This window comes from Anser anser (assembly GCF_964211835.1).
Source record: "Anser anser genome assembly, chromosome: 3".
Lineage (NCBI taxonomy): Eukaryota > Metazoa > Chordata > Aves > Anseriformes > Anatidae > Anser > Anser anser.
In genome coordinates, this window is record NC_139722.1 from 43,751,380 (window position 1) to 43,766,501 (window position 15,122).

Genomic DNA, 15,122 nt, shown 5'->3' on the forward strand with positions numbered 1-15,122 from the left:
ATCTTACTTTTGAAGATACTGGTTTGCAGGGATAATTTTTAAAAAATCACGTGAAGGTTAGGATTCACAGCATCAGGATAAAAAAAGAAAATTAATGGATGAAAAATAAATATTTAACTGTAACGTCTTGGTGACTTTGCTTTTTTAAACCATTAAGATGAACAGTACAAAAACCAAAGGTATTAAGTCACATTTTACCGATTTCTTATACAACTATTTCCTAACAGAGAAGAGGTTGCAAAATAATTACCTATGATCCAATATGTAAGCTGCAGACCTTCTGGAGGCCCTTTTACCTTCAGGTAAGGTTTTACATACTTTAATACATCACCTAAATACTCCATAGACTTTAGTATCATGGCAGATTTCTCAGGGAGTGTCTGAAGGCCACTGTAAGTTCTACCAACAGCCTGAGAAAACAAAAACATTGAAATAAATATAAATAAACTTACTAAGTCTCTCATGAGGTTTGGGTAATTTCTTTTTGCATACACAAAAAAATCTAATATATAATTTCTTTTCACTCAAGTTCTCCTATGAGCTAAGACAAAGATGTACAGTACCTTAATGAATTGGACAAGAGCATTTTTAGGGTCTTGCTTCAGAACTGATTCTTCAACATGAGCCTTTGAGAGAATGTTTTCTACTTCTGAGAGTTTAAAAATCAGTCTTGTCATTTCAGTTAGCTGTTCCTTATAGGCTTTCCCTGATTGTTACAAGAGAGCAGAAATACAGCACACAGTTATGCTTTTCTATTTACTTCAGACACAAAATCATAAGGTGAAACATGATTTTGAAATATCTGACATACAGATTCTGCAACTGACAGCATCTTTCTAGACAAAGAATGTGTGACTAAAATAGTTATGTTTCTAAAATGGATGTACAAGAATGAAGAATATTAAAGATGGACAACCAAGTCTTTCATTTTCCTGATGGTTTCTTAGAAATCTGCAAAATGTGCATAAAGATATAGTTGCTAGAAGAGGTGTTCTACAGATAATTAGAACTGCAGAGTTTTGTAGAAGAAGTGATGAAATATTGCTCTAAGACAGCAAAATATTCAATATAAGCCAGGGAAAAATTACTTGAAAATTGATTTTTTTTTCTTTTAGGGGGTTCACAGCATGATTTCTGACTATTTACTTCAGATTTTCACTTTTTTCAGAAGTTTCTCCATGGGGGAAAAATAGCTTGTCTCCTTGGGAGCAAGTTTTTGTTCTTTGCTTCCAAGGAAACAAGCTCTTTTATCTTTGTTTGTGATAAATTTGTCATATGCAGAGCAGGCAAACCATCAATAAATAGCACAAACAGCGTAAAGAAACACATTTTGTAATTAGGTAAAAGTAAAGGAATACAAACAAAAATACATTTTGTAATTAGCTGAAAATGTTTGCCAGTTTTGCAATATAGAATCGTTACTGCAAACATTAGGGAAATGTGAACACTTACCAACTGTTCGCTCAGCATCTGTCTTGGCCAGCATACCAGTCGGTTGATCTATGAACATTTGCAAAACGCATCGAAACCAAGAACGTACTGTCAGAGCTTCGTAGGATGTATAGCCCATCTTAGAAAAAGCTTCACACAGCTCACTGCATAGGTAGAAGAGGAATAAAAGGTAAAGAGATCTAATAGAAGCATGTGAAAAGGTGACAGAGTGTTCCATTTGGGTCTGGATATATAGAAACTGTGCATATAAGCAATTAGAAATAAAGTAACGGAAAGGACAAAACAGCATTCCTTCTGTGTACTCCACAGATTTTGCTCACCGTATCCTGATGCCTAAGTACAGATAAAATGATAAATTCTGTAATGCCACATATAGTAACATAAAAGCATATAAACGATTGCTTTCATATGTTTGTTTTCTCTGCATAAAACAAAACAGAAGGAGAAAAATATTCACACAACGGAGAATGTCTTATTCTCTCACTGGATAATTTGACAGTGCTATCCAAACCGCTGACATACAACGCTGAGAACAGTTTATCTGAATCAACCTGGAACTTCGTATTGATGCTGCTTATGCTTCCCCAGCCTTTCATATGAAGCTAGCTCAGGTACCTCTAAGTCTACTTTATTCTAACTACATAAAGAGATGGAGAAGGTCTGCTTTAGCAAATAAAGACGTGTCTTGTTAGATTAAAAAAATGAAAAGATAAAAAGACAGCCTGGAGATGCAAAAGGAAGCTGCTAAACTTGATATATATTTAAAAATGCCTATATGTATGCATTTATGTATGTGTACACACACAGGTATATACATTCACACACACAGCAAACTTGTACGTGCTCTCAGTCGAACACCCAGCCAGGGGTCAGGCTGGAAACAATGGCACCATCAACACTCAATGCATAACCACGCTGCTCAACTGTTCAGCACTGCCAAAGTTTTACGCGCCTTACCACCATGAGTAGCTGCTGCAGTCACTTTTTCCCAAGCACATCAGCCCCACATCATTAATTCTGCAGAAACTCCTTGCTAATGGACAGCAGGTCTGTTCTGCACCCTGTTTGCAATTCCTAGTGGATGAGCTCCTCGTGTGCTTCAGGTCAGTGAGATTTCTTGAAAATAGTTAGACCTTTTTATTTGAGAGATTTCCTCCCTAGTCAGTCCTAGGTGCTTTGACTTTAATGAAAAATCCTTGTACTCTTTTCTTGATATATGTACATATAAATCTACTTATTTTCCACTGAATTTTTACTCATGCTCGCAACAGAGTCAACAAAGGTCCACATAGACCTGTGGTAGCCAAACTGGATTCTGCTTCTCACTGAACACCATTAATAAAGGTTTTTTTGTTTGTTTGTTTTACTGTGGTTTATATTTCTTTTTCAGTTAGTTAAAGGAAGGACAACTGTACATTTTGTATGAACATCCCTGCTGAAGTGCTACTGACAAAACAAGGAGATCAAATGCAAACAAAATATAAAATATGAAAATTAAATTCCAGTGCCAAACAAAAAAAACACAAACACAACAAAACAGGACTACGGACTAGCTATGGACTTCATGCTCTTTGCAGTAATGTGTAAACAACAACAACAAAATCCAACCTTATGTAATCTCAGTGTACACAGCTAGTCTCCATGGACCCAAAGGCTTACAAACACACTTTCTGCTGTACTCTCGCTCATGTTTCTCGTGTTTGTTTGTAGGTGGGCCACTTAGGCATCTTCCTAAAACTGGAGAGGAATGTGTTCCTACTCCTTCAGAAAGGAAAGAACAGTAACTACCTGCTACAAGCATGGCAAGTGGTCCTTTTAAACCAATGAGCTCAAACACATGCTTTAAGATGCATAAACCAGTTATAATACTATCATGTACTACACAACACTGGTTGGGAGATGAACTTCAAGCACTACCGAAAAAAAAAAAAAAAAAAAAAAAAAACCCACATACCAGAGCTCGTGCACATGTTCCCAAGGGCACACAGCTCTTGAACAGAACTCTCGTTACCAACACTGAAGTAGCTGATAGGCAGGACACAGCTTCAATCCTAAAGAGACCAGGCTGCCCTTGCAGGGTGTAACAGCATCAGCAACAAAATAATCTTTTCACTTTTTAACTGAGAATGTTTGATGTGAAAATTATCACAGCACAGTAACCACGAAGCCTTAAGAGCCCAGCACTTAGATACTTTGATAACTTTTGTTCTACAACTGCCTAAGGTAAATAAGGACGTGAACTCTATTACACACACAAAAAAGTTGTCTTATTAGCATATAATAAAATGACAATGTTTAGAGAACGATACATCTGTATAATTCTCTCAGAAGTCTTTTCTTAGGTACTCATTGCCCTTTCATAAGGCAGCCTGAGCACCCGACAGCTCTGTTGATGAAGCAGGGACATATGTTCGAGGCTCAGATCCTTCAGTTTTTACCTTGATAGGCCTTGAGGCAACTGATAGGGGAAACAGACAATTCTCCTTGAGGCTTGCCAATCACAACCCCAACAGCTTAGGGGCAAAAATAAAGCACTCTCACAGAGAGGCAAATATGTCCCCTGCTCCCAAGAGGAGCTTTTGGGAAAGGAGCAAGCAAGAGAGACTCAGAAAGAAAAAAATGAGAGTGAGAAAGAATGAGAACATATGAAAGAGAACCAGAAAGAGTAAGAATATACGCACGGCAGCAAAAGACAAATATCCATCATCAATGAACCATGGAGTCACAATTTCTCATTCTAGTTCTCCTAGTTCTCTTGATACGGATCCATGAACCTGACATTTTCAGTAACTCCATGGCACAGCCTGCAAGAGGATGGCAAGAGCCTCTCATTCCCAGGATGGCATTTCGACATAAAAGTTTGAACCCCCTTGAAGTGCAAGGCTCACTTCGCTAGGGTCTTCCCGAGTCTTGCACAAACGCTCTAACTGTTCAACCAGCAGACATGGTAAATACCGTCAGTGCTAACTGCATTTTTAGATGAAATTATGGCAGCTGTGCTGTAGGGGGAACTCAGTGCTAGCCATACGTTCAGGTTCTCTATTTGCTAATGCAACCATGCTACCGAATAATTGGAAACATGAATACTTAGGCCACGGTTCCAAAAACAATAAACATCAGGTACTCAGACAGGATGGCTATATATATATACATATATACATGGATACATATATACCAATATGTCAGGTGAATATTGCTAATGTATATTTAAGGAACTGCTTTCCCTGAAGTGTTTACTGGGAGAGCTGTTAATTAGCTTTAAGCACCTAAATTACACTAAAACTCCAGTTTAGGCATGAAAGCGTTTTCCTTGATCTTACCTGAAGAGCAACCAAATTTAAATTATAAATGGGCATTTACACACTTAACTCCTATTTCATTCAGCACATGCTACATATCTGAAACCTTGCATGAAACTGACCCTGCAATGATCACACAAGAGAAAGGCAGCAAATCAGAGTGAATGCTCACTTCTTGAGTTACAAAGTGACTGAAGGGGAACTAATTTCAGCTTCTTTTAATATCTCCCTTCAAAAGGGCCATAGACTTTTCTTCACCACTCACACTTAAACAGCCTTTATCACGATTTACAGCTATGTTACTTAGTGCAATTTGTACCCTAAAAAACGTGCAACATTTTTCACTTTCAAATACAGCCCAACACAGACACACTCTCTCTGTCCTCTCTCACCTCCCCTGCTTCCAAAGCCTGACTCAGAAGTGGGGGGAACACACCACAACAACCACTACTCAACACCATCTATCTTGGGTTTATACAGACCTATTAAGAGGAATACATTTTTTCAGGTATATAAAATTCTGACTGAACATAGTCCTGGGCAATCTGCTCTAGTTGACCCTGCTTGAGCAGAGCATTGGACAAGTCAGACTATCTGAGCTTGAGAGGTCCCTTCCAACCTAAACAGTCCCGTGATTTTGTGAAAATTTAACATTGGTATATATAAAACATAGGAATGTGACATTTTGTAATCCCATTACTTAGTTTAAAGCATCCATTTAGCAGGTCTCAGAAACCTGAGCTCCGTGAACATTATTATGTGCTCAGAAAGTGTTTCAAGCTTGTCAATAAGAAGGGTTTAATGCATGCATTTTCTTACAGTCATTTTCCTTATACTTTCAACACTACCCAACCCATCGTCCTCAGCTTCCTGAAGAACTTCTTCCTTTTGAAGAAGTCAAGGCATTTTAACATTAAATAATTGCTGTATTATATCCTCAAATTTCTGTGATAATGTATAACTTGACTTTTTATAGTAAGATTTAAGTTTTTATATTAAATGTAAGTGGCATGAGAAAAATAAGACCAGTACTTTTAACAAGACATTTTAGAATTTACCAGGTTTACCAAATTAAAGTGCAGCTAGGGTAGGAGGCTAATGCTTTGCCAAGCTCTAACAACTGCCAAAGAGCAACAACAATAAAAGGGGATAGATAGTTAGCTACAACTATGCAAATGAAAAATAGGTTATGGGTTCAGGCATTTCACTTTGGCACAGTATGGCTCTTCACCGGAGTACTGCACTGGAGACACTGTCTCAGTGCATGTATTCCAAAATCTGTTAGTAACAACACTGTTTCCATTTGGAAGAAAGTGGTCTGTCATAAAAAACAACTTTTTCAAAATACTTACCTATCTTCCTGACAAATTTTGAATATCCTAAACTATTTATATGTAAAACAAATAAACAAAAAATCCAACCCACACAAATAACACCCACTACACCGTGTGAATGATGCAAGAGGAAATGATGTTTTCAAGAAATCTAGAACTTTAACAGATGCAAAAAACCTGGACCAACTTAACGAAACATTGCTATTTTAAGCAATGTTTTCCCAAGTCTGAAGAAGGAATGAGAAGGTACTGGAAGGACATCAGAGAACACGTGGTTGCAGTTTTTTTACCTGTTTTGAATTAGGTGACTCAGATATCTTGACACCAGGTGAGGCCACACCATGTCATCCCATCCAAACAGCTGCATCATTGATAGAACAGGTTGTGGCTGAAGATCTGATAGGGCTTTGCTGGGTATATCCAAAGCTAAGAGGGTAAAACCTGATTTTAAAGAGAGAAAAACATGGTACCATGTTAATGTTTTTTCGTGCATTCCCGTTTCACAAAAAAAGCATTGAGAATTAATTAAAATCATTACTGTGCATTTCTGGAAGTACCAAAAATCTCAATTAAAACTGGGCAACTGTTCTAACGGATAGCATTTGCATACATGGCAAAATGTAGTCTCTATCCCAAGGGGTTCACTTCTTTCCTGTGAGGGTGACAGAGCACTGACACAGGTTGCCCAGAAAGGTTGTGGAGTCTCCTCTGGAGATATTAAAAACCTGTCTGGATGCCATCCTGTACAATGTGCTCTAGGTGATCCTGCTTGCATGGGGGTTGGACTAGGTGATCCTCAGAGGTCCCTTCCAACCTCAGCCATTCTATGATTCTGGGGGTTTTTAAGTCGATGTAAGACACCAAATGCAAAACAGTGAAAATAACTTTTTTTTTTTAATCCTTCTTGGCCTCCCTTTTTTGTCTCCATCTACCACTTCTTCCCTTATACACACAAGTATTGCTGTGCTTTACAGAGTTGAGTTTTATTTACCTACTTTTTGTTTTTACACATCTCTTGCAGGGAAGAACTGTATTTGGAAAGGATGCACTGAGTAGAAGCTGGTATCTTTCTATTTTTAGAATAAGCTTTCAGGTATCAGAGGTTATTGTGTAAATAAAGCACTACAGACAAGCTTACTCTTGAAAAAAGAATCTTCATATAACAGCTGCAGACCTAGAAACTGGGGGTAGTACTACTTGGCATATAGGTTGTTTTTTTTTTAATGAAACACAACTTTTTGCTGTTCCTGCTAGGTCTGCTGCAGAATCTATATAAAACCCTGCTAGCATAAAAATTAAAGCACAATCATTGATGCTACAAAAGACAAATGCATTTAATGTAATGTAATCTGAAGTGCCGAGCAGTTATTATGTTATAGGAAATGAGTGGCAACAAATGAGTCAGGAAAACTGTCTTTGGAGGGGACCAAAATAACAGGCTCACTGGTTCCCAAATTGTCCAATTCAAGTTAAGTATCAACATTAATTTATTAAGGTAATGATTTATAAAACTGCAAGCATTGAGAAGCCCACTTTGAATTAGACAGAAAAGGCTAGTTTTCAGGAACACCAACAACGAAGCTCTTTTAATTAATGGTGTAGGGACAGACTACCTTAAGCTATGATGGACCTCACATTTCCTTATGTGCTTCAATATGAAAAAGGAGGTCATACAGAGTCCCTGCTCTGCCTTAGGTGAGGAAGCAATTTGTGCCAGTCTTCTTCCAGATTATTGCATTGTTTCTGCAGCACCAGCAGTAACACGGGTGAGGGAGAAAACGGGGACAGAAATGATAATGCAAGACCCAGGCTATTTGCCTGGCAGGGGGAGCAGGAGAGCTGTGACAGCTACTCTCTCCTCTGGGCTGCAACCTCCAAGGCAAGAAGCTCGTACCGCGTGGGAAGGGTTTGCCTTCTCCTCTGTAGTACTACCTAACATGTCTACATAAAGCAGGTCACAACTGCACTCCACTTCTCTTCAGCAGAGTTTATAATAGGTTGTTCTTCTTGCTATTCCACTGTGTTAATATAAAATAAAAAGATGTAACACCATAGGAAATGAATGAAAGTTATGACATTAAAAACCTCTTCCTTTGATTTGTATTGCTGTTTTCCATAAATGCTTCAGCAGTGTGAGGCCACTGCAGTTGCACACTGCCTCCTTCATTAATGTCACTAACTACTGTAGAGCTGATTCAAACGAAGGGTCTTTTCATGTTTCTATTACCAACTCAGTGCTTCTGAGCTTATAACTTTATCTAATTCACATCATGATGGAAAAAAAATAAATTATACTTTACTTTTCTATCCATTTAGCTATAATTTAAAGGACTATTGCAACTACAGAATACAATGCTCACTACTGACATTAAAGATCAAAATGGGATTTCCCATGTTCAGTGACATGCTGATTATCTGGCTGCACATGGGAGTTCACACGCATATGGAATATTGCACGTCAAGATTAAGACCCTTCAGTGCAAAGCAAAATGAAAAATTACACTGAATTATGACATAGTTTTATGCCATGCCATGACCATAAAGGTTCAGCAAAAGCTAACAGTCATGCAATCAACCATTTAAAAATTGTCTTCAGATATAAAATATTACACAAAAATAAAAACTTGATTGAATCACAGCCATAGTGAAAAGATGGTTCAACACAAAGTTATAATAAGCTTGTACAAAAAGATACAAATTCTAGATACAGTGAAATAAATTATTCTCATTTATATTGTATAACATTTGCAATGTTGATTATAATCTGTGACTAGGAAGGAAAAAGAAATCAGGCTTGTATAGCTTCAAACCCCTTTGGAGTTCTCTGTTTGTATTCTATCAAGTAATTCAGCACTACAATATTTCTTCTTGTCAAAATATTTAGCACAGAATCTATTTTTATTTTTTTTTGCATTTATGCATATTTGAGTTACCACATGTAAGCAGCAATATCCCCAAACACAAAATCCTTGAAAGTCTGTGACCCAGAATACAGCAACAAATCCAGTATTAGCATGGAGGGTCAATGCTAACCTGCAGCTGTATCAGCAAGCTGAGGGGAAGGTGGCATCTGTGACATTCTTTGGCTCTTCAAAAACGGAAAAAAATTTCTCCAGAGAGCACTGGCGACAGCAAGGTGGTGCTCTTTAGCCACTAATGGAAGCTGTGCGTTTGGGTCTGCATTCCCTGGTTGAAGTCCCTGGCTTACCCGTTTGTGCACACTCCTAGGGAGAAACAAAAACAGTGTTTACGTTCAATAAATGAAAATTTCTGATTTTTTTTTTTTTAGAAATGCATTTACAACTACTTCAAACTGTAGAGCCTGAGAACTGGAGAATCATTTTGCGTAATTAAAACCTTTATGCAAAGACATTATGCATACCAGTTATTTGATGGATGAATGATGGCATATTAAGCACCATAAAGTTAATGTTAATTACTAATGTCAACCATTAATTATATGCTTTTTAATATGTCAGATCAAAATGAGAAATAGGCAGCTTTAAAATGAATATCTGCATTTTGCGACTGCTAGCATGACAAGCAAGTCTGCTTACAATCCAAAGCCAGATGCTTTTTAAATTTTTTTGCCAGCAAGGTTTTCAGGGTAGGGTTGTACGCAGCAAATAATGGCAAATGATTTTGATCAATTGTAAGGCTTCCTTCTGCAACCTATTTCTCATTTGTAAAACCTCTCTAGGTACGAGTTTTGATAAGGGAAAAGATTCATTTTGTCCTGATGTGCAGCAGACAATTAGGTTTGACAGCAATGCCCACAGCTTTGTTAGTACAGTAAGGACAAAAGTTACCACTACACATAACTCCCATCTCTTCCTGAGACAATGTGGCATGAATTCAATAACGCACTCAATTTTCTTTGATTCTTCTAGTACCATTCCTGCTACTTAATCTAATTTGGAAGTTGTGACTTTCTAGAGGTTTAATAGAGATATGTCTGCAGGGAATCACTGTTCTCAGAGAAATGGGGGGTGGGGGGAAGCATTAATAAATTTGTCTGGTAGAGCAGGATAGGAGGCATTATGGCACTGGGCTGATCAACTAAATAACATGCTTATTAAAAACAATCTGTAGGAATGCACTATCATTCCTGTTCCTATTTATCTTCTGGTCAACTCAATTGAGATTGTGCATTAAAGCACAGGCAGCATTATTACATTTGCTTTATTAAATTCTATAAACAGCACTGTAAAGTCAGAGTCAAGATATTTATAAGATAATGGCAAACAGCAGAGGCATTGAGACTTGCCTTAACGCTCACATATGTAGACTATAAAAAACATTTTTTTAATTGCTGTTGTCAAAATAGCAAGCATTTCACAAAAACTCTTCCCCTAGATCTTTATTCTGGGCTCACCCTAATTTGAAATAAACCAAAACAAAAATAGAAAAAAAAAAAAAAAACTCCAGTCCCTAGTTCCCTTCTGGGAATGTGGGAAAATTATAAGAGAATTACACAACTCACAGCACTCATTAGGACATCTGAAATGGAATAATTTTAAATAAAGAGTAGGCTGGCTGCAAGGCCTTCACTTACAAGGGTTGATATTAGAAGCGCATCTCATTATATCAAATTAGTATCCAAAAATTCTGCCTAACACCTAATTTAAAGCATAAAACATACTGGCTGTCAAAGGTAACGATACCTTATGCCTGCCTGTAGGCATCCATTAGTTTCAATAGGACAGACAGTGAGAAAATTGAGTATCAGCTACTTTTTGAATGGCTACGTTTAACATACGCGGACGGGGACGTAACATTAGGGGGAATCAAGTATTTCTTAGAGAGACGGCGCTAGTCCAAACACAGGAACAGAAGCCAGGAACTCTAAACCCAACGTTTATTCCCTGTGTGGCTTCACATAAATCATACAGCCTTTGTTAGCCTCAGTTTCCCAGCCATGATATTTGGATAGTAAGACAGCTTACCCTTTAAGGATGCTGTGAAAACAATCAACGCTTAGAAAGTGAGGATTATATTCAGTATGTCAGTTGGTATTCCTATTTACAGGGCACATTATCCAAGTCAACATGAATTGAAATAGAAGTGAGATTAGCATAAAAAGTCAAGTAATACTTCTTTGGAAGTATCCCTTATTAAAAAAGGACAAAGAAAAGGGTGCAGAAATTGTGAGGTCTAGAGGGCAGGCAATGAATAAGCAAAGAAGCAGCTTAAAGCAAGACTAAAGAAGCAGGTTAAAAATAGGGTTTTCCCCATTTAAAAAAAAAAAAAAGTTTAACAGTAAAAACAAAGGGACTTTCTGCTTTACTTTGTTAAGAAAGGAAAGTGCAATTCCTCACAGTGCAGAGAATAAAACTTCCAGGAGCAAATTCTGTCCTACGTACGTCCAGACTAAATTGCAAAATTGCACAAAGACCTTTTCCTCTCCTCTAAATTGCCTCTCCAAAGAAGGGTGGCTCGCATCTCCCTTAGACATCTATGCAAAGCAGAAGGGTGTACAGACTTCCAAAGTAAGGTAATATATCTCTGTGTCAGTGGAAGGGCAACACGTACAAATCAGTATTTATGTTTATTCATAGTAACCTACACAAATGCTTGCAATAAGGGAAATGCTTAGAATCGATGGAGCATCAATGCGTGCTGCAGCTCTTGTAGCCAGCTACTTCTACGAATAAGCAAATTTAATTCCATAAAAATGCAGATAAACACAATTTTACCTTTTATTCAGGCTTCCACATTCTTCTAACAGTAGACAAGCAACCCATAAAACATCACTCCATTTCTGAAAACATATACATCTAGTTTTCCATTACGTTAAGACCTCTGGAACCACTGGTTGCCTCATTACAATGGTAATAACTTGGTGAGGATTTTTACTTGTCTTAAATCCCGGATTTTCTACTTCTGCAAAAAGGGATTGTTTTTTGTTGTTGTTGGTTGTTTGTTTTTCTATTTTGCTATCAGATAAAATAAACCCTGGCTTTATAAAAGAAGGGAATGTTTGTGGTACATGAATGAGGACTGTGCTGGTTGTATAGGTAATGACGACAGTATGCAGGATTTTGTGTCCTACATTTGATTAAGGAACTGCAACCATTTATTTGGACACAAGTCTTGTAAACACACATCCTGCCTTTGCTACTTCAAGCCTGGATTACTAAAATTGAGTGAAAATTTAGGTCAAACTGGAGAAGACACAAAATGCTAAAGCCTACACAAATAATGGAAACACGAGTCACTACTAGTCCATTACCTGCCATGGCTACCTATCAGCCTCCAGACATAAAAAAAAAACATCATTTAATTTGAACCACAAGGGCTTGGGACTCTGTAACAGTGACAGAACCCCTCTCCCCTCCTGCCAATATTACCAGGGACACACGCTACCATCCTCAGAGGCTCCCAGCCCATAAATCCAGACACTGGTTTCTTCACAGATGGTGCTCCCAGACCACGCCAGGCCACCCATAGCATCCACAGAGCTCAGATGCACACCACAGCCAAGATTAAACCCGGGCAAGTCTTTTTAGAAGACCTGAATGACCTTTTGATGTTGAAGCAAGCAAATAAATAATAAAAAAACACGCCTGCAGAACCAACACCCTCGGATAAATCTAGGCAGATTGAGTAGAAATGTATGAGTATTTCTAACATGATAAATGGCTTTGATGTTTAGAATTTCAACTACTAATGTCAGTTCTTTCAAAGAGAAGTCAGCAGAAGTAAAATGAAACAAAGCTTCATCACACCTCGATTCAGAGATGCGTATTAGGGCCCTTGTGCTCTGCAGACCAAAGGACTAGAATGACACTTGAACTTGGAAACTTCCCTCACAAAACTGCCCCTTTTTGCCTCAGCATCAGAAGTTTTGCATTTTGATATTCTGACAATAAACGCATTGTGCCTTAGTCTTATTTTAATGTTTTCATTAAGGTGTTAAAAGCAACAGATTTGGCTGGGGGAAGCTGAGACTTCTTCAGATATGGGATAGCTATGAAGATTTCAGCATACAGAATGGAAAAGATATGGGAACAAAAAATGTGAGAGTTTGGATTTTAGTGAAGACGACAGACCAGCCTTACATCCTCTCAAGAAATCCCAGACACAGAAGTTATGTCAGCTACTCAGAAGTGTGCATGGTCCCAGTAACTACTTCTACCCCAAATCAAGCTGAAAGAGATCCTTGCATGTCCCTCCACATGCTTTCGAAAATAATTCGGTATATGTATTCATCCAGTTGCCTATTGTGCCATTTAGTTCCATGATAATTATAGAAAGTCTCAACTATAGCACTTATTTCATTGATCCATATGGATGCCAGCCCCCATGTTGACAAACTCACTGTTCAACTTCTATTTAGCAACTGGCTCATAAGCATTTACTTATTTTTATGTCTGTGCTTCAAATATGCAATTTTCACTAAATATATGTACGTTTCTGAAATCATAACCTGTTATACTACCATAAACTGTAATGCAAAGTGTGAAGGAGAACACATTTTTAGAGTGCCTTAATTACTTTTGTGCAGAATTTTTCAGTACTTGTTTAAAAAAGAAAAGCTAGTTTAAACATGGGTGGCATTCAAAAAGGCAAGGACCAAATGGACACATCTGGGCTCACGCCCACTTTCATGTAGGATCATGGAGTTCTGCCATGGGGCAACCTAGGTGTACACCAGCTCCCCCCTACTTTTTTCCAAGTTTCCAGTAGAAATTAAATCTGGGGATATGTGACATAAAAAATTGAGGTAAGGTGTGGACAAGTCACTGACCTGGACCACCTGGGGAGGAGGAGAGAGGTGCTGATCTGGCACCATGAAGAACCTTTCCACCAGAAAAAAACAGTGCAGCACCGCACCAGGCTACCCCAGGAGGCAGTTGAGTCTCCACCACCTTGGAGACTGAGCTAGAGAGAGCCATCGCTGATGTCACCTAATGTAGGTGACAGTCTGTCTTTGAGCAGAACGTTGTTCTACAAGACCCCTTCCAACCACCATTTCTATGATACCTGTAACGCAACTCGGTAATGCTCAGTTTAGATACAGACCAGCTTTTAATGTACCAGACTGGAAATCATGAACTAAACTTAATAGCCAGCTTTTACTTCTCCAATATATGGGACAAGGTGGAACCTAGCGAAGAAATAAGTAATAGCCTGCAATTGAGAATCATGATTTCAAAACTAGTTCACAGGAAGTGATGAAAAAAGACATGAAAAGTCACCTACCTCCAAGTCTGAATTAACAAACTGTGTGATCCTACTTCACCTATAGATGCAGATTCATGAAGTGAACCTGGATTCACACAAGTGGCGCACTAGTTGCAGAGTGCTTGCACAGGGGCACACCTAAAGGAAAATGCCCCAGCCTGACCACACTCAGAGATCGGTGGAAAGTCATAGATGTGGGTTTCTGAAATCCCATGGTGAGGGCTTTTGGCTTCTTGATCACTGGTAAATGATGTCTCCACTTGACCTAATGCATAAAAAGGCGAACCTTCTTTCTCCTGTGCATGGTTTTGAATGCAGGTAGGCAGGGTTGCAAGCTCTGCGCTGAACTCTTAGTTATCAGTGTTTATTAGGTGCACTGATAGCATGCTTACAAGAATTCTAAGTGCCAAAACATAAAGTTTATGGTCTCAAAGTACCTAAGCTGGATGATAAACAGCTAAGGACTGTGAAAACAGCCTTAGTGTCTTTGGGCACACGCATTACAAGTTTAGGTACCTAGAGAATGTCAATGGTTAAAATGAAGTCCCCTGCACCCTTTCAGACACTTCCACGTTTAGGCAGTTTCTGTGGAACATGTGTGAAGGCAGGTGACTAAATTCTACATAAGTCTGATTCAAACATCCAAATCCTCTTTTAAATCTGTTTCTAAGCTCTTTGGGACACAAGTTCTTTCTGCATCCCTTCATATTGCACACAGTATATTGAGACTGGTACGACTGCAGCAGCAGCTCAGCAGAAGTAATCCCACCTCAAATCAGAATCTCTCAATTCAAGTTGTTTCCATAGCTGCAATATATATATACAAAGTACCTATAACGTTCCTTAATAC

General features: G+C 38.3%; 1 protein-coding gene across 1 annotated transcript in view; it reads right to left on the bottom strand.

Annotated features, from left to right (window-relative positions):
- Positions 1-15,122, bottom strand: part of MMS22L (MMS22 like, DNA repair protein) — a 101,839-nt gene that overhangs the window by 23,531 nt on the left and 63,186 nt on the right. Inside the window, exons 15-19 of the mRNA XM_083828714.1 lie at positions 9,119-9,309; positions 6,376-6,526; positions 1,453-1,595; positions 564-706; positions 251-410 (exon numbers count right to left, since the gene is read on the bottom strand). Of these exons, the coding sequence (XP_083684840.1) occupies positions 251-410; positions 564-706; positions 1,453-1,595; positions 6,376-6,526; positions 9,119-9,309 (788 nt within the window). The remainder of the gene's footprint in view (positions 1-250; positions 411-563; positions 707-1,452; positions 1,596-6,375; positions 6,527-9,118; positions 9,310-15,122) is intronic.